The sequence below is a fragment of the Lactuca saligna genome, chromosome 8 (assembly GCF_052625555.1).
Source record: "Lactuca saligna cultivar CGN05327 chromosome 8, ASM5262555v1, whole genome shotgun sequence".
Classification (NCBI taxonomy): domain Eukaryota; kingdom Viridiplantae; phylum Streptophyta; class Magnoliopsida; order Asterales; family Asteraceae; genus Lactuca; species Lactuca saligna.
In genome coordinates this window covers 85,018,342-85,039,060 of record NC_136424.1, presented here as the reverse complement: position 1 = coordinate 85,039,060, position 20,719 = coordinate 85,018,342, and the positions used below count along the sequence as shown (strand labels likewise).

Below are 20,719 nucleotides of genomic sequence, written 5' to 3'. Positions count from 1 at the left end.
GTTTATTCAATTAGTGACCATAAAAAGTAGTCACTGATTTTTGTTGTTTTTTGCATATGACCCACTTAAGTAAAGTAACTAGTCAATGGTAAAATATATTATTATTCATTGATAAACAAAAATTATTCTCAAATTTAAACAAACCAACAATAGCTAAAAACGAAAAGCTTAGGGAAAATTATTTTCCATTTGGTACAGTCTTAAATTATCATGCAGATATACAACTTTTTAGCAAATTACACAAAAAAAGCCAAATAAAAAAAAGATTCAACTCTTCCTAGTTTTTTTAAATAAATGCCTTTACATTCTCTTGATCCTTTCAGCAACGTAGGTGAAATAGTATTGCAATACATTAATCTATTACTCTTTAAAATGATGTCCAAACAAAGATGTTATCTTAATCTGCAATATATGTATGTGATTTCAGTTAACACGATTCACTTTTTTTACTTGACAAAAATCCATCAATCAAAGAAACTTACAAACTTACAACAGTCAAAGCTTGCTTAGAGCTCTTACTCCAGCAGCCGCCACTGGTTTATCCAATTACATACTTCATTCCTTATCAAGAAAATTGTGACTTAATATAGAACTTAAAAGACAAATAAAACTCACAACTGATTAATCAATATTAAAAAGCTAAAAATTTAGTGTTTTTGATGCTGATACCTGTAATGCAACCATTGGTTCTCTTTTAGAGATATCTGTTGCATGTGTCCATCACAATTGCATGTTTTTTGGCACTAATATTTGACTGAAATTTACAAAAAAAGTCAAATCAAGACCATTAATAATAACAAAAAAATCAATCAAGAATGATATTTATAAAAAATGGAATGTTCGAACCATACTACAAGATAAAAAATCTTACTTAAACACGTTTAAATTCTCTTGCAATAGGGATTAGTATATTGTCCCATGCTGCAATATAATCTGCATCACTACATTTTCCATTCTCCCATGGAACATTTATATTGTATCCTTCACCTTCTCCATCACCCTTCATGTCATATGATCCATCATCACCATAGGGATAAAAAGTCTCATACTCATCCTTGCATTATTTATAGTTTTAAACCAAAGTTTTTTTAATAAGAGATTATTATTAATATTGGAAACTAATCATTTACCTGTGTACATAGAAGAACAATACTTTGGAGTCCTTATAGAAGGTCTTTTGAGTACCATTTCCATGATAAACATCCCAATCAACAATTAATATCTTGTTAATACCTAATTCCTGCAATATACATAAGAAGAATTAATTTAGATAATTCATAAGATAGTAGTCAATGGTTGATTTGACAAACTGTATGTATCATTGCATTGAATATTGATCACTCTTACTATGGTGTCCACGAGATCTAACAATGGCAAATGCAGAGTTTAGTTCCCCTTTTGCAACTTTTTCAGCAACCTGTTGAACAAATCGTCAATTAATATGACAGATGATTGCAGAAATGTAAATGTATAAGAGCTTAAATTAGATATGAGCTTCTTACATCAAATCCACATATTACCCATGTTTTGAAAATCGGACCGGACCGGCCGGTTCGACCGGGAACTTGTCCTGGATATGGTTCTTAAATGCCAAAAAACCGATGTTCATGTAAACCGGTGAAAACCGGTCGAACCATTACATAATAACAAGTTTCTTTCAGGGTTAAATCATTCACATATTTTTCAGGTGCTTCATATTTCCCTTCAGGGTAAAATCATTCCCATATTTTTCTAGTGAAAAAATAAAATTGTAATTTGTTGTTCAACAGTTTTACCTCAACAAGTAATCTTCATTTCTTCTTCTTAGTGTTTGGTTTTACATTCATCCTAATGTATCATATCTAATATAATTTGTAGGGCAGACATGGACACATTAAACACACGTGATACCTATAAATCAATCTTTAGTGAATGCAACATTAAATCTATCTATATTTTTTTTAACGTAAAAAAGTTTTAGTCGATTAAAATTAATAAATGACTTCTATATTATAATACTAGATGAAGCAATTCTTTAGCGGCACAACTTGTCCGTTTGTCATTTCATTCGTTATACGATAATAACTAAGTTTTGGAATTAAATTAAATATATCATTTATTTCGCGTAAAAATTAAGATAAAAAAATTGGTATATAAATAACTATTAATTTGTAAATAATGAAATAATTATAAGAAAATACTTGAGAAAATAAACAAATTATATCTAAATAAAGGAAGAGAAATTTTTTTTTTTAACATAAATTTGTATGAGAAACACCCTATACTCGTATCATGCATTATGTATCAATTACTAACTCACTATATCGCTATTTTTCCTTGCTCCTACCCAGTTGAACCTGACCATCAATCAATTCTTTCAATCCTATATCAATATATGTGTTGTCGTATGAGTTATGACAATATACGATAACAATTAGGAGTTCAAATGAAGTTATGCCTAGGCTTGAACCTTGATTCAACAACACTTATGGATTTTTATAGCATTTGGGCCATTTTGAATCCCATATAATATGTTACTCGATGGACAAAATTTTCACATACATACCAAGACTTAATGACAGGTATAACCCCTTAATATGATAAATGACTTGTAAGACAAATACAAACATTAATAGCATTGCACTTTTAATTTTCAAATAGAGGCAGATTGCAATACTACAAGTCTACTAAATTCAAAACAATGGGATTCAAGTTTTCAACCTTTTTATTATTTTGTTAACATTGTGTTCCAACCACTCTTCCATTCAAAAGCCTACAATATATGTTTTTTTTTTTTAAAAGAAAAACCCATCAACAAACTAGACACAATTGACCACATAGCACTTGTTAAATCCTGTTATCAAATTCTTGCATCAGTTTAATACTAAGCCCTAGCCCTCAATGCCCGTTTTGGCTTGGATCCATCATCATCTTTATCTTTGTCATCATTCCTCTTGATACGCTTGGATTGTCTCTTACATGATGACCCCTCTTCCTCAACATCATCAGTAGTTTCTTTCTCCTCCTTCTTTCCTTTGACTTTTTTCACATCAGACTTTCTTCCCACTTTCTTCTGTTGACCAACCTCCACAGCAGTTCCTTTCAGTCCTGATCTTAAAGAATAAGAACTCTTAACAACAAATTCTCTCTTTCTTTTCTTCCCACTTTTCTCAACAGTAGTCTCAGTTTCTGGTTCTTTAGCTTCTCCAATTACAATTCCTTTGGCTTTTCCCTTTTTAGCAGCATCCATGGGTGACTTTCCTTTAGGAGACACAGGCTTCTTCTCTTTTCCTTTTCCCTTTGCCTCTGCAGTAGTGACACTTGAAGCGCTTTTCTGATCATCCTCAGGTTTTGACTCAATCTGTGTCTCTCCTTGAGTTTCATCCTTTGATTTCGACTCTGTGTTGCTTTTATCTTGAGTTGGAACACGTTTGGATCCCCCAGCCATTTGATTTTAAGCACAAAATCTCACAATTAGCGTCTTTTAGTTTCAAAACAGCAGCTGGAACTAGAAAAGTTCCTGAAATATACAAAGGATCATAAGAAATTGAAGAAAAGCACATCAGAAACAGTTGATCGCGATGTTATACGAATTATCTGAACGCAATTGCATCTTGAACCCAAGTTAGAGGAAATGCCCAATATAATGTTAGATAAACCAGTTATAATATTCAAGTAATCAATAAGGTACCTCCAAGAAACACAACCATATCGTAGTTTCAAAATCATCGATCTAAATTTGAATGTGAAATTAAACAGAAGAATAAATCAGATCAGATACGAAAACAGAGTCGATAAATTTCTGAATTCTCACGAAATGGTAGGAGAAAAATGAACAGAATGAACAATTAAGCAAAAGATTCAGGTATTTGAAGAATGTGTTACAAGGAATCAAAGAACGAAAAGACCTCCAAGAGACAATACCATAACATCAGTATCATAGTTTCAAAAGAATCGATCTAAATTTGAATGTGAAATTAAATAGAAGCAGAAATCAGATCAGATACAAAACAGAGTCGACGAATTTAACTGCTGAATAGAAGAAAATGGAACAGAATGAACAAGATACGCAGAAGAATTGACGAATGTGTTAAAAGGAATCAAAGAACGCAGATAAAATTATGTACACTTAGATGTGTAAGCGTCATGTTGTAAGATCTTCACGAACATCTCATAAAACGATTAACAAACTCGAATTGGAAGAAATTTAGCTAATCATGTAAATCTTGATACAATTTCAGAATCCCTAAAATAGCACCATGAAGCAGAGAGAAAGAACAAGGAGATTGAGGAATTTCAATGCATGAACATTAATCGCAAATCCAAACAAGTCTGGGGAAAGAAATCGAGAATTAAGAGTCGTTTATGTAAAAGAAACGCAAATCGATCATATAAAATCAGATTATCAACTGCAATCAACAAACAGAAGAAGTACGCTATCAAACTGTAATTAAAACTTCAAACAAGAAGCAGAAATTGGACATTGATGCAACTAGGAGAGAGGAAGAAACGGTACCTATGAACGAAGAATGAATGAAGCGCAGAAGCAGAGCAGATTACTCGAAGATGGTGATGGAAGTCTGAAGTCGCATTATGATGAGCACAGGAATGAAGTTTGTTGTTATGAGTTGTAACAGAAGGTCTTTACTATTTATAGAGGAACGAAGAACTCAACTGCTTCATCTTCAGGGCTTCAACACAAGGCGGCAAACTTTTCATTTTGTCCACGTGGAGTCACCTTATTGGTGCATAAGGTAGAATACTTTTTTTTGGAATAACGAACTTTGATATGCAGCGAGCGAGGCGCAACTAACTAATTCAAAAATGACTATAAAGTACAGAAAATATCTTGTATATAATTTTTTCAGGGAATAAGGAATTTTTATTTATGCAAATTAGAAGATTATAAAAATAAGGGATAATGACTTGAAAGGGTAACAAACTTTTGATTTTTTTCACATTTAGTCACTAAACTTTTTTTCGTTATCTATTTGCTATTGAACTATTGAAACTGTTCACATTTTACCCTTATGACCGGCTGTTACCGGTCATAAGGGTAAAATGTGAACAGTTTCAATAGTTTAGTGGCAAATAGATAACGAAAAAAAGTTTAGTGAGTAAATATGAACAAAATCGAAAGTTCATTTCCCTCTAAAAAGTTTAATGACTAAATGTGAACAAACTTTCTCTTGTATTATGTTTTAGTAAATTATTTATTTTTGTTAAATTGTAGCAACATTTGTTGATGAAGAAATCCATGAAATAAAAAAACCATGAAAATACATTTAAAAAAACAAAAAACCAAAACCGAAATAAAAAACCAATGGTTTGACATTTTCCAAAATAAAAAATCAAAATTTCCAATCTGATTTTGGTTTTACAAAAAAAATGAACCATTCTCACTGATGTGAATTATGACCATTGGTTTGTCATGCAGAATTTGTAACATCCCATGAATACGTAGTTACAACATCGTCTGAACTCATAATTCATAGTAAGGGGTTAGAGTATTATCACATGAATACGTAGTTACAATAACCTTCCTTGGTCCCTCTTGCTGGAACTCTTCTCCTTTCTTGCAAAATCACACCAAAAAGCTCAAGATAGCTCTTCCTCTCACTCTACACACTCAAGCTCGCTAAGGTTCTCACTTATGGGAAAGGTAGTCACAATTGAAGGCCATAAATGCCTTTAAATAAGGTTTCTGCCAACAGTGCGGACTCGTCGAGTCGTCTCACCGACTCGTCGAGTCCATTCATTAATCTGAGTCATCAGTCGCAACTTACTCGACGAGTTGAGGCGTCAACTCGTCGAGTCTCTCTTCTTAACCCAAAAGAAAAATACTTAAAATTTGATACCTAGAAATCCGGATGTTACATTTTGTTTTTTTATTTCATAGATTTCTTTATCAACAAATGTTGCTACAATTAAACAAAAATAAATAATTTGCTAAAACATAATACAATAGGAAGTTTGTTAACATTTAGCCATTGAACTTTTTAGACGGAAACGAACTTTCGATTTTGTTCACATTTAGTCACTAAACTTTTTTTCGTTATCTATTTGCCACTAAACTATTGAAACTGTTCACATTTTACCCTTATGACCGGTAACAGCCGGTCATAAGGGTAAAATGTGAACAGTTTCAATAGTTCAATGGCAAATAGATAACGAAAAAAAGTTTAGTGACTAAATGTGAACAAAGTCGAAAGTTCGTTACCCTTTCAAGTCATTATCCCTAAAACTAAAACATACTTGAAATATTAGTAAGTAATTAAATAATAAGAAAAATGTATATATAAAACATTTAATGAATAATGCATGAGATTTAAAATCAAAATAAAAGAAAGACTCGGTTTCTTTTAAGGATGACTCGTCTATCATTTTGTGGGATGCTGAAAATTAGAAATAAATTTTAGATACGAAGAGAATTTCATATATAACATTGTTAAACTTTAAAATATAGTATTTGTTAACCTGAAATCTAAATATCATATTTAACCTTATTAACTTTAAAAATATTCTATTTACCCAAATTCTCTTTTTTAAAAATTTTAAAAAAAATTCTATTTTTATAATCAATTTAATTTATAAAACAAAAACAATTTGACTAAATTGCCTAAAATGTCAAAAACCTTTTTAACATAAATTGAATTGACCATGCCGCTCCTACCATCTAAAACCTTCTTTTGGTTACTCACGTAGATGGAGGAATGACTATAATCTGGCATTCTGAATTCACAAATGGTGCAATCTGATCAGACATCTAAATACACACATGACACAAACATTCATTTAGTAACTTCAGACATCTAAATACACACACGACACAAGCATTCATTTAGTAACTTCGTTTAGTCATCGCCGCCTTCAGCCTCATTACAACAACGAATCTATTTTGGGGAAGATGAGAATGGATGGTGGATCAGATAATACAATGTGGAACATGGACAGTGATAGGATAAGTATATGGAACATGGATAGTGACTTTTGATTGAGTTTATAAGGGATAATAATTAGGATAAGTATGTTGATCATATTATAATATAGAGAAGTTTAAAGAAGTATATGCTTTTGAAATTGCTCCAATGCCCAAAAAGGATCAATGGATGAAAAAAGATAAAGAGAAAATTTACCTGCCTCTCATGAAAGGTCTGATTGGACAACCAGAAAAAATAGAATTAAACCCTTGGATTAGTCTAAAAGAAGGCACAAATATCCATGATGTGGTGAGTATATATACAGTGAAAAGACATGCAGGAATCCATAATCTCAATGTTTGGATCCTAGACAAACATCCACATCTAAAAGAAGGAACAAGTGCTCACAATATGTTGTCGTTTTTATTTCATTGATTTGTTAGAACTATTTTTTTCAATCTAAAATAAGGATTAGGTGTCCAGTATTTAAACTTCATTCTTTTTTGAGATTGGTAGGAAATACATAGACCTAAATTTAAGTTGACAATTGAGTTATACACCATTTGGATTTGGTGTTGTTGTAATTAGTGCAAAATATAAACTTTAGGGACCAATACTATACCTAATTTAATTAGAAAGTATAGGGATACAAACTATTGTAACATCCAAAAATTTTAAGCCAAATTTAAACTTTTCAACCATGAAACAAAATAGTGTTTTACAAAATGTTTTCAAAATATTATTCATCAGAGTGTCCCAGAAATATAATCAGATGGATGAGGAGCGGTCCAGTCAAACCTTCGCCTTGCCATGATCTCCGGAAGTACCTAAAACAATAAACTGAAACTATAAGCCTGAGGGCTTAGTGAGGTACCCCCAAAATACCAATACCACACCAATAATACCATATCAATAACAGATAATCAACAACATCCATACTGGGCCTTCGGCCTGATTGGACCGCCCTGCAGGGCCTACAGTCTATCTGGATCAATCTCGAGCCTTCGGTATGACTGGAACGCCATACGGGCCTACAGTCTATCCGGACTGCTCGTAGGGTATGTTGGCCTTCAGCACAAAGCAGGACCGCCTTAACCCAAACATCAAGCAAATAACCTTGTGCACATAACTAACATATATTGGCATATACAAATATTAGATATAACTATCTCACAGATCATCAATCATAGCAATCTTTCATAACCAGAGCACTAACCTAACCCGGTCACTAACATACCAATCCTAACGGATCATAAGAGCATAACAACATACTGTGTATCCTGATACCGATCTAACAGATCATTACCACATGTAGCATACTATAACCAAGATAACAACTAAAAAGACCGACCTTGGTGCCTTAGACCCTATTAATATAGTGAGGATAACTCACCTTGCTAGCATCTCGGAATGATACTGTCTACACCTCCAGATATAGCTCCAACCACCTCGCCTATACCCATAAGTGGTCCACTTAATAATCACTCAAATTACCAAAATACCCTTGGGAGGTACACGACATCCCACAGTCAAGTCAAGTCACTAGTCAATGGTCACCAGTCCATGTTGACCTATTTGGTGAATATAACCTTCTCTGCCTCGAGTCCCTCCTGATTCCAGAATTTCTCGACTCGACTCGCCGAGTCTCAAGTAGACTCGCCGAGTCGATACGCGACCCAGTGCTTGGAAGTCCAAACTGACTCGCTGGGTCATGTACCAGGCCTCGCCGAGTCCATGCGGGACTAATTTGGACAAAACCCTACTCGACTCGCCGATTCATCTCCCAGACTCGTTGAGTCCATATGCATAATCTCATGATCAAGCGATTCTGAATTACCCCTTTGTTCCAATCAGTAGATCTAGGTCCCTAGAGTGCATTATCAACGTAAAGTTGCTACCTTTACGTATTTGCATGACTCAAATTCCACATCTAAGCTTGAAATGGGACTTTACTCATAAACGAGGGTTCCTTCATGACCCTATTAGGAACTTGTATGAACTTACGGCTCAAAAAAGGTTCAGATCTAAAGTTTCAACTTCAGTTCTAGCTCCCATACCATAATCCCTTCATGAATATCTAAAGATAGCCATAATCCTCACATATGAAAGATTCTAGAAGAAAAGAGGTCAAGCTAACAGCTTGTTACCTCCAAAACGTGCCCAAGCTGAAGTAGACTATGGATCCAGACGAAATCGTTGATGCTAGCCTCTTGATATACAAGTTTCCTTCACAAAAATCACTTCCCAAAGCTCCAAAACACTCTTCAAGCTCACACTCATGGAAATTAGGGTTTCTGGCTCTCAAGGGTGATAGAGGACAGTGGGAGGCGCTAATGGTCCAATATATAGGGTGCAAAAACCCTGAAATTTAAGGTTTCCTCAGCCATCTTCTACTCGTCGAGTCCCCCATGCCGACTCGCCATGTCTCTCATTAAATGACTTGTCCCGCTACTACTCAACGAGTCAAAGCGTCAACTCGTCGAGTAGACCTTAAAACATGAAATCTAAATGGAATAATGATAATAACTGACGACTGGGATGTTACAACTCTCCCTTACTTAACTTAGACTTCGTCCTCGAAGTCTGCTGTAGAGAATAACTCCGGGTAATGCTCCCACATCTTAGCCTTTAACTCCCATGTCCACTCGGATCCCCTCTGATGCTCCCATTGTATCTTCACCAATGGATCCTCCTTGTTGCGCAAGACTTTCACTTTCCTTCCAAAACGGAAACCAGCCTCTCAATAAATTCAGGCACTCATCAACTTGAATGTCATCCAGTGGCACCACTGCCTCCGGGTCCATAATGCACTTTCGCAATTGTGAAACTTGAAAGGTGTTGTGAATCCGGCTAAGCTCATCCGGTAATTCTAGCCTGTACGTCACTTCACCAATCCTGGCAATGACCTTGAATGGCCTAATATAGCGGGGACCTAACTTTCACCTTTTTCTGAAGCGAATCACGCCCTTCCAGTGTGAGACCTTCAAGACTACCATGTCATCAACCTGAAACTCCAAATCCGATCGGCGTCTATCTACATAACTCTTTTGTCGACTCTGGGAAGTCTGTAGCCACTGTCTGATCTGCTGGATCTTTTCGGTAGTTTGCAAAACTACCTCCGTCCGAACCATCACTGTGTTTCCAACTTCACCCTAACAGATCGGGGTTCTACATTTCCGACCATACAACAGCTCAAAAGGCGGGGGCCAATACTGGAATGATAATTGTTGTTGTAAGCAAACTCTGCAAGAGGTAGATGGGAATCCCAACTCCCTCTGAAGTCAATAGCACACGCCCTTAACATATCCTCGAGGGTCTGAATGGTCCGCTCACTCTGGCCGTCGGTCTGAGGATGAAACGTTGTACTAAAGTGCAGTCGCGTACCCAGTTCCTCATGGAACTTCTGCCAGAAACGGGAGGTAAAACTGACATCCTGATTGGAAACGATGGAGGCCGGAACTCCATGGCGAGAGACAATATCACGGACGTACATTTCAGCCAATTTCTCGGCCGACAAACTCTCCCGAATAGCCAAGAAATGGGCACTCTTGGTCAACCGATCCACGATGACCCATATAGCATCGAACCCATTCGCCGTCCTCGGCAGATTCGTAATGAAGTCCACCGTGATCTGCTCCCATTTCCACATGGGAATTTCTGGAGGCTGTAGCTTACCATGTGGCCTCTGATGTTCAGCCTTGACCATCCTATAGGTCAAGCAGCTCTCGACATACCAAGCGATTTCTCGCTTCATACACCAGTAACTCAAACTCAGATCGCGGTACATCTTGGTGGCCCCCGGATGTATAGAAAAATGAGACTTATGAGCCTCTTCCATTACTGTATGCCTAACCCCATCAAACCCGACCGTATCGGGTCAATAATCCACGGCTATCCTTAACAAACTAGGCGCTCTTATCCTTGACCCTTTCGAACTTACAGTTCTTTGGCCGCATGCCTTCTACCTGGGCATCTCTAATAAAGCTCACAAGCAGGGAATCCACCACTATCATCATGCACCTTTTTGGGGTAGAAGACCCAACTGACTTGCGGCTCAAAGCGTTAGCAACCACATTCGCTTTACCGGGGTGGTAAAGGATATCGCAGTCGTAGTCCTTGACTACATCTAGCCACTTGCGCTGCCTCATATTTAGGTTCGGCTGATCCGTGATGTGCCTCAAACTCTTGTAATCTGTGTATATGGTACAACGGACCCCATATAGGTGATGCCTCCAAATCTGAGTGCGAATACCACCGCTCCCAACTCTAGATCGTGCGTAGGGTATCTCGTCTCATGCGACTTCATATGCCACGATGCATAGGCTATCACTCGTCCTCTCTACATGAGGACTGCCCCTAAACCTGTGATGGATGCATCACACAATACTAAAAAGTCCTCAACTCCCTCAGGGAGTGTCACACTGGCGCCTCGCATAAACACTGCTAGGGGGTCTCAAATGCCCTCTGCTGCTCAGGGCCCCACCGGAAGTCCACCCCCTTCCTTGTTAGATGAGTTAGGAGTACTGCAATCTTGGAGAAATCTCGAATGAATCTCCGGTAGTACCCTGCTAATCCTAAGAAGCTCCTGATATCTGAGGGAGATTTCGGAATCTCCCACTGCATAACCGCCTCAACTTTGGCTGGATCGACCAAAATCCCCTCCTGGTTAATCAGTTGCCCAAGGAACTGGACCTCTCGCAACCAAAACTCACACTTTGAGAACTTGGCATAAAGCCGTTCTCGCCTCAAAACTTCCAATATTTCCTTGAGGTACTCCTCGTGCTGCTCTTCGGTCTTGGAATACACCAAGTTATCATCTATGAACACAATGACCGAGCGATCAAGCATCAGTCTACAGACCCGATTCATCAGATCCATGAACACTGCTGGCGCGTTGGTGAGCCCAAATGGCATAACCACGAACTTGTAATGACCATAACAAGTTTGAAACACGTTCTTCTCAACGTCTTCCTCTCTCACCCTGACTTGGTGATATCCGGATCTCAAATCGATCTTGGAAAACCAATATGCACCCTGCAACTGATCGAAAAGATCATCTATCCTTGGGAGTGGATAACGGTTTTTCACCGTTAACTTGTTCAACTCCCTATAGTCAATGCACATTCGGTACGAACCGCCCTTCTTCCTGAAAAAAAGGATCGGTGCTCCCCATGGAGAACTACTTGGACGAATAAACTGCTTACCCAACAGCTCCTGCAACTGAGATGACAACTCTTGCATCTCTGGTGGTGCTAAAAAGTATGGCGCCTTAGCGATATGGGCCACACCCGACACTAGATCAATCCTGAACTCCACCTGCCTCTCCAGAGTCACTCTAGGTAACTCCTCCGGAAACACGTCATCAAACTCTAACCTCCGAGACCTCTGAAATTGAAGTCTGATCCCTGACTCGCGTATCCACCACTAACGCTAAATAATCGGCACACCCGTGCTGAATATATTGTCGAGCCCTGGCTGCCGAACAAAACCCTGATCCTACTCTGTTACCGTCACCATATACCACCAGTTCTCCCCCACTTGGGGTTCGAACTACAACTCACTGTCAATCACAATCGATCACGGCGCCAAATCGACTGAGCCAATCCATCCCCATGATCACACATACTTCCCCCATGGGAATAGGAATCAAATCTATCAGGAAGGATACCTCGAAAATCTCCAACTCACATCCCTGGTAGATCGAAGAAGCAGAAACCCCGTGTTCGTTAGCGATAGAAACTCGTAACGGACACTCAACCTCCTCTACCGACACACTGAACCCCCTACTGAAATTCTAAGATACAAACGACCGACGCACCCCCGAGTCGAATAAAACTAATGCAATCAAAGAGTTTACTAAAAACGTACCTAAACATAGGTACAACAGATAAGCATAACACATATATGATAACTAAAATAGAGAATAGAAACATACCAGCAACTACATCTGGTGCTGCTTTGGCCTCCTCGGCCGTGAGCTAGAAAGCATGCCCCTGAGCCTTCGGAGGCTCTGTCTTGACTGGCCTCCCATCTACAATCCTCAATGTAGCTGGCGCAGGAATTTGCGCCATCTTGGCAGCGAGATGCAGATAGTTGGTCCTCACATGAACAACCTGATGACAGTGATAACATATCCTCATATCTGTCGGAGGGGTGGACTGGCGATAGTCCTTGGCATAGTACCCCTCCTTTCCACATTTGTGGCACCCACCACTTGCTCGACAAACTCCAGAATGACCCCTGCCACACTTTCCACAAGTGTAGCTCTGCTGACCACCGGTCCTAGTATCAGCGGTCTTAGACCGCTTAAGTGTCGGTTGAGACTGTGCTGGAACCTGACGCTGCTCCTTCAACTACAGCTCTATCTCGAACTCATGCTGCCTTGCGGTTTCCTGGAGATCCAAAAGAGTATCACAACGTTGCATAGCAACAAACTGACGGATATCGGTCTTGAGCATACTCAGATAACGGGTCATCTGAAACTGCTCGGAAGCAAACTCCAGGCAAAACATAGCCCTCTCTATGAACATGCGGGTGATATCCATCACCGACTCTCCATCCTGCCTCAATGTCAAAAACTCCTGAATAAGCCGCTCCCGCTCCACAGATGGAATGTAGCGGGTGCAGAACATATCCTTGAACTGCCCCCAAGTAATAGAAGCTCTCTGATCATCGGTGTACGACCCAGTCGTCAGTCTCCACCAGTCCTTGGGCCCAAGCCTCAACAGGTTCAGGGCACACCTAACCTTCTGGTCAGTAGGACACAAACACGTGAAGAAACAACCCTCCACGTCAGATAACCACCTCATAGCCCTGATCGCATCCTGTGTACCATCAAATGTCATGGGGGGCTTCATGTTATCGAAGTCCCGTGTCACACCCCCAAACCAAGGATGGCGGAAACATCCGGGGGTGGAGGACTTCATGTAGAGTATCATAACAATGAGTATAATAGTGCTCAAAGTAAATACAACCATCACAAATATAATTGAAAACGTTACATCAAAGCACATGTTTACATGATTCACATCAATTACATTATGATACAAAATGAACTGTTTGACGATTTATCGTCCCATCCTCAAAACGTTGTTGATTTCCTATTTTCACTGAATTCCTGAGAATACAAGTAGTTTTGAAAAGTGTCAACACAAAGGTTGGTGAGTTCATAAGAGATTTCGTTAGAAAAGTGAATCGTTTTCCTTGTAAAAGAGTTAGAATATGTATCCAGAAAATCCGATATTTTTTTTTAAAATCTGTGTAATGTAGTCTTATGACCAAAGACCAAAATGTATAAGTAATCTTTCTTATTAATAGAAAATGTTATGTACTTAAATGGACATGGACGCATTTGAATTAAATGAAATTCCTGTATGTTCTCATGTTTGTTAATATTTTATATATATGTAGTCCTAAATCCGTGGACCGAGAAATAACAAGTATTGACCATACTTAAAGGTATAAATGTGGTTTCAAATGATGTGTAGTCGTAACTACCAAAACCAAAAGTGTACAGTAATATCTTTACTCATTGAGATAAAAAGTGATTTTAAATCGACATAAAACTCATTTAGGTTTTATAAATAAAATCCCGTAAACTTATGGATTGTTATATCCCTATGTGAGTCGCTATAATCATACTATGACTATATGAACCTGCCACGACGTTTCTCAGGCGTCGCGAAAACTGAAATGACATTTGTCACCCGTAGACCTGCAGGTCCCACTGTAGCTAGCAGCAAGGTGTGGGGTGTCAAACCCAATATAGATCTATATACAAGTATCACGTTCTCCCTCAAGGAGATTCTGATTATAACTACCAGGAATTATATCCCGCACTCGGACGTACGGGGAGAGAGAGAGTCTCACAATATAGGTTAACAAGTTTACGTGAAATGTGTGTGAATATAAATCTTTTCTGTATGAATGTACCCTTTCTGTACGAGTGTGTTGTGTGATGTATCATAAACTATACCTATTATAGTTTATCTAAAATGTATGTAATATGTATGAACTCTTTTATGGAAATGTATTAGTGTTATGAATTTATTAAACTATACATTTTATAGTTTATTATACTTGTTCTAAAATGAATGCATAATATTTATTACGAATGACTTAGTTTCAGTTCATGATGATAAACTAACAAAGAAACACATTCAATAATTAGAACTTATGATTATACACTTTGCTCAACATAATGCAAAGTGTTATGATATTTATATGCTGTTGGCTAACTTTAGCTTTTCTGCACTGTTTTGGAAAAATCATAGAAAAATCATACGAAGTCGAAAACTAGATCCGTGAATTCTGAGAGTTCAGAAAATGTGTCTAGTTTACTCATAATTTTTTATCACGATTTTTAATGACCTCCAACTTGGGTGAAAAAGTCCATAATCACAGACTGGTCCGGATTGTTGTTTGAAATGATAGACAGTTTTGTAAAAATCACCATAAATTGTAGAAAAATTGTATGGAGATGTGCAAGTAGTCATTTCAAAGCTAAGAACTTGAGCTATTTGCACCTTGTACAGTTTTGAAAACAAAAATGTTTAAGATGCCCAAAACAATCCGTGAATGGAGTTGAACTTTTCTGATGAAGGCTGTTAGAAAAATTTAGTTATGTTCTTGGTGTTTTAACTTGTATCCCCCCCCACCCCCCCCCCCCCCCCCCCGAAAACTTGTGAAAACATGAAAATGTAGGGGTATGAACTCACCTTGGGTGATTTCAGTAGATAAGTGTTGAAGAAGAGAAGTGTTCAACCCAAGAACACTTGAAGAATCACTTGAAGATTCGAAGCTCTAACACAATTATGATGGAGTTTGTGTAAGATATCCATGATTTGAGTAAAACAAGTGAAATAATCATAAGGAGAATGGATTATGCTTACCAAATGTGGAGGAAAAACTCAAGACCAGCCCTTGAATCTCGAATTTCTAGAGAGAGAAAGTGAGAGAGGAAAGAGTTTGATCTTCTTGTGAAATGAGAGCAAATGAGAGAAGTGAGGAGAGAGGATGAATATTCAGCTCTCAAAAACGTGGGAAGGAGTGATAATTGAGTGGAAAGGACATTGATGTGACCTAGGTAAGGTGGGGAGGTGTGGCTGGTCATAGAGTGGGTGTGGGAGTGGTTGCTTGTGTCATAAGGTAAAGCAAAGTCAACACTCCACCTCTTTGTACTTTACCCACTTGCTTTTATTATTTAAATAAAGATTTTTATGAAAATATGATTAAATTGTGAATATTTAGGGTTTTTTATGTTAAAATATGATTTTGGGTGAAAATCCCACGTTAAAATAATTAAAAACGGGCCTTAAACGCAAAACTACGCGAAAACCGGGAGAAAATGGGTTCCTAGCGAGACCTCTCGGTCCTAGGCCAAGGTTCGGTCCCTAGGCCGAGACTCGGTCCTTGCTGAGGATTGTAGCCGGAAACGAACAGAGGGAAACGAAGGGGCGAGGAAGCGAAAGGAGGCGAACCGGAAGCGAGAGGCGAAGGCGAGGGTTCGGTCCGGAGGTAAGAGGCGAAATGTCAGACCCAAAATGAACCGAATGAACAGTAGTGAACATTGCCTTCAGGTTCGGGTGTTTCTGCGAGGTTCGGGCCTGCAAGGGTCTTTCGGGTTCGGTTCCTCCTGGGCGAGGTTTGGCCCTGAGAGGACCTTCGGCTCAGGAGGGTTCGGGTCCTCCTTGCTCTCGGTCCCTAAGAGGACCTTCGGGTCCTAAGAGACTTCTCTCTTCTCAAGAGGTTTCGGTTCCTAATGTCCATTTTTCTCGTTTTTACCCCGTTTTAAGCCGTTTTTGACCCGGTTAAGGGTCGGAATGACCCGAATGACTCTAAAAAGTTACGGGAAACTTTTGAGAGAGATTTGGGAGAGATTTTACATACTTGGAGAGATTTGGGAGTGATTTGGCATTCTTGGAGAGATTTCTCATACAAAGAGATATTTGAGAGAGATTTCACATACTTGGAGAGATTTGGGAGAGATTTGATATTCTTGGAGATATTTCTCATACAGAGAGATATTTGAGAGAGATTTCACATACTTGGAGAGGTTTGGGAGAGATTTGACATTCTTGGAGAGATTTCTCATACAGAGAGATATTTGAGAAAGATTTCACATACTTGGAGAGATTTGGGAGAGATTTCACATACTTTAGAGAGATTTCTCATACAAAGAGGGTTTTAGGAGAGGTTTCACATACTTAGAGAGATTTGGGAGAGATTTCACATACTTAGAGAGATTTCTCATACAAAGAGGGTTTTGGGAGAGGTTTCACATACTTAGAGAGATTTGGGAGAGATTTCACATACTTAGAGAGATTTCTCATACAAAGAGAGTTTTGGGCGAGATTTCACATACTTAGAGAGATTTCAAATAGAGATAGATAGAGTGAAAACGATTGAGAGAGGTTTCGAGTGTGGCATTTGTGAGTGTCCGGCTTCGCAATGCAAGGTCCGTAAACACTGTTAGGCCTTGTTTAAGGATCTTACACACTCCCGATGAGTATGCAACATTGTTTTATCGGTTTGGCTAGCCACGTACCACCGTTTTTGGTTAAGGAGATCTAGATGTTCGCACCTTTGATTTATTATCTCTCATTAGAATAGAGAGTTGTGTAGAAATTTCATAATGTAAATTCTAGTACCCAAGGGCAAATTGAGTCAAACGGTTTGACTTGTTGACTTTAGTTGACTTTGACTTGACCAAAATTTGACAGTTGTTACATCCTAGTACTAGAAAGCCCGATTGGCTCCTCCTCCACCCCCTGCCATTGTTATAGTCGACGTAGCTGCAGCGGCAACCATCTCTGATAAGGCTGCATAATGATCATCAAAGTACTTGACCATAGCGGTGTTGGATATAGTGTTTAAGTCCATAACTATATTTGGTATGTACTTGACCCGACCCGGCATGGTCCATTTGGGTTGCACTTCACCCGAACAGTTTATGGATAATATTTGAGAATAGTACAAGTTATGATTTATTAATATATTATAAGTTCTAATATATTAATATAAGATCATATTATTTAATTAGTATTGATCTATAATTAATCTAGGATTAATTTAGAGATCAAAGATATTACTAATTAAATATGGGCTTCTATATTTATATAGTGTGGGCTAATGCTTATTTGGAATGGGCTAGGCTTGCATGGAAAAGTCCATGGATACTCCATGGAGCTTTAACCGATGGATCTCATGGAAATGAAGAGACATGGGTATTAGGGTTTACATGGATGTAACCCTAATCCACCACCTTATATAAAGGAGGCTTTGGTTCTTGAAGTCACACTAGTTGACACTTGTTGAGGTGAGGGCCGATTTCAAGATAGTAGTGACTATTTTCTCAAAGTTCCAAGTTTGTGGTGATTTGTGATTTCCATTTGAGGCATTCACACTATTGGTGCTAGGCTCTAAAACTCCAAGCAACCAACTACTACTACAAGGTAAGTATTTCTACTAGCTTTATTTGATTCATGTTCCCCATGCCATGCTAGTTAGGATGTGAACCTTGGAAAAATAATTATTTGCATGTATTTTAGATAAACATAGATCCAAGGTTTATTAGGGTTGAATGTACACTTAGGAAGTGTTAGAATGCTCAAAACCCATCAGATCGACCCAAACATCTCTAGTAGTTGTGTTCGAAATGCAAGAGCAATCTCATCATGTAGGATCTCCTGAATCCTGGCATCCAACTCCTCTGTCCCTATCTGCACCACAGGCTCAGGTGCTATAGGCACGTCTAGGCCTCTACCCCTAATCCTAATCCTGATCCAGTCGTAAAGTGTCTCCTTTTCACCATACTACAAATATACCCAAGACGCCAGATAAACAACATAATATCGAGAGACCAATTTCCACAAACACTAGGGGTTGTGACTTCCTTGCTACGCGTATGGGTCCTGTGCTTTCAGTAGTAAGGGCCCATACTACCTTCTAGACCTATCCATATTTGTCTCAAGTATCACCACAACTCCTTAACAATATACATCAATGATATTGCCATATTTATACTTATTTTTAGGCAGTATTTAAGTACATTTTTATTAATAAATTGATAATATGTTCAGAATAATGATATTTATGAGTTTAAATTGTTATTTTCAGTCAATACAAAGGATTTTTGAAGAGAGGGACCAGAGGTGACAAAATGGGGAACATGGGAGGCTTGGAAGACAATAAAATAATAAATTCATGATAAGAGCTCAATTCACGACGTGGCGGTGAAGCCCACGACGTGGCACGGGTGATCCAAAAGATGAACATCGCGACACAGAGGATTTCCTTGAAGGATACGTTTTACTTGAAGCCCACGACGTGGCGCATCTGGCCACGACGTGGCGCAGGTTTTTGAGGATTATATAAGTCCTCCTATTATTACGAAAAGAAAAACTTTTGGTAGAAGAAAAGGAGTTCCAGGAGACGTTTCAGAGCAGAAGAAAGGTCCTGGAAGAGGGATTTCAACACCATATGAAGTAAAGTTTTATATTTTAGTTGATTATGAACATGTTTTTCATTAGTTTTAGCTGTGTTAGTTTAATTACTCTGATGAGCAACTAATCTAGCTACTTTTGCTTAGCTAGATGAAGCTTTGAACTTATGAATAATTATATGTTTATGGATTAATTTGAGTTGGTAAGAATTGTTTGTGTTTGATTTGTATAATCTAGCATGTTATTATTTGTTTATCTAATTGCTAGATTGCATGTTCTGTGTAGCTTAGTGACCATGAAACTGCATGAACTTGTTTACCTAATAATTTAGTGAACATTAAATTGTTAGAGCTAGGATTGACCAATCTTAGTTAGGAATTAGACTGAATAAATCTTAGCTGTGCTAGAGAACGTGAATTGTGACCATAATTGCGTTTATACAACAAATCTTACATAGCATATCTACATTCATAATTAGTTCTGTGTTTAATTATGTGTGAACATACATGGTTTGACATGAATTAGTTACTTATTGGTAAGATAGAACTAAATTACTAATATAACTAAAAACCAACTTAATAACCCATACTCATTAGCTAGCCATAAGGAAGAAGTGGATTCAACTAAGCAAGAGTGTGTTTTTATTAAATTTGATTTAAGTTCATCTGATCTTGCAAAACCAGATAAAACCCCTTATTAGATTTGTTAATAAATTAGGTTAATTGAATATTAAGTAGATTAATTAGTAACACCGTTCCCTGTGATCGACACCCGAGTTACCTAGGCTATACTGTAATCTGACTAGGTACACTGCATATAAGTGCATAGTTAGTCTTAGTTTGTTAGGTTATAAATATTAAAATTAGTGGGTACTTTTGTGCACATCAAGTTTTTGGCGCCATTGCCGGGGAACGGTGCAGATTATTAGTTTATTTAGTTGCATTAGATTAATCGTTTTTTTAGGAATAAAATCTGCAGAAAGTTTAATTGGTTATTTATTTTGCTAGCTTATCTTAGTTTAATTTTTGTTCTGTTTGTCACAGAGTTCACGACGTGAGATTTAGTATACTCATGACGTGAAATCTGAGAGTTCATTTTTAGTTTTTTTTTTATTTTAGTCCAGTTTTATGTTTTAGTTTAGCAAGTTGCAGGAGTTAATGACCAGAGGCTCAAACACACCATTGGTGCCACCACTAGAAGATCCCGAGTCTAAAATTCACAAGAAAAAGACGCCCATGCAAGAATTGATGTCAGCCTTCTCTAGGAAGTCGGGAAAGAAGACAGGAGAGTCAAGTTCATCAGCGAAGCACGAGAGCAATCTTGAGCATTTGGATCATACACCCGTGCAAACCGAATACGAAAGTGATACCGAGCCAT

The 20,719-nt window shown here is 38.0% G+C and overlaps 1 protein-coding gene across 1 annotated transcript; it reads right to left on the bottom strand.

The window, feature by feature from the left end:
* Nucleotides 1–2,651: 2,651 nt before the first annotated feature.
* Nucleotides 2,652–4,594, bottom strand: LOC145012296 (uncharacterized). The gene is made up of 2 exons (XM_078971088.1): nucleotides 4,496–4,594; nucleotides 2,652–3,499 (listed from the first exon to the last, which is right to left on the bottom strand). Exon 2 carries the CDS (start codon nucleotides 3,425–3,427, stop codon nucleotides 2,864–2,866), a length of 564 nt encoding a protein of 187 aa, XP_078827214.1. The 5' UTR covers nucleotides 3,428–3,499; nucleotides 4,496–4,594; the 3' UTR covers nucleotides 2,652–2,863.
* Nucleotides 4,595–20,719: the final 16,125 nt, after the last annotated feature.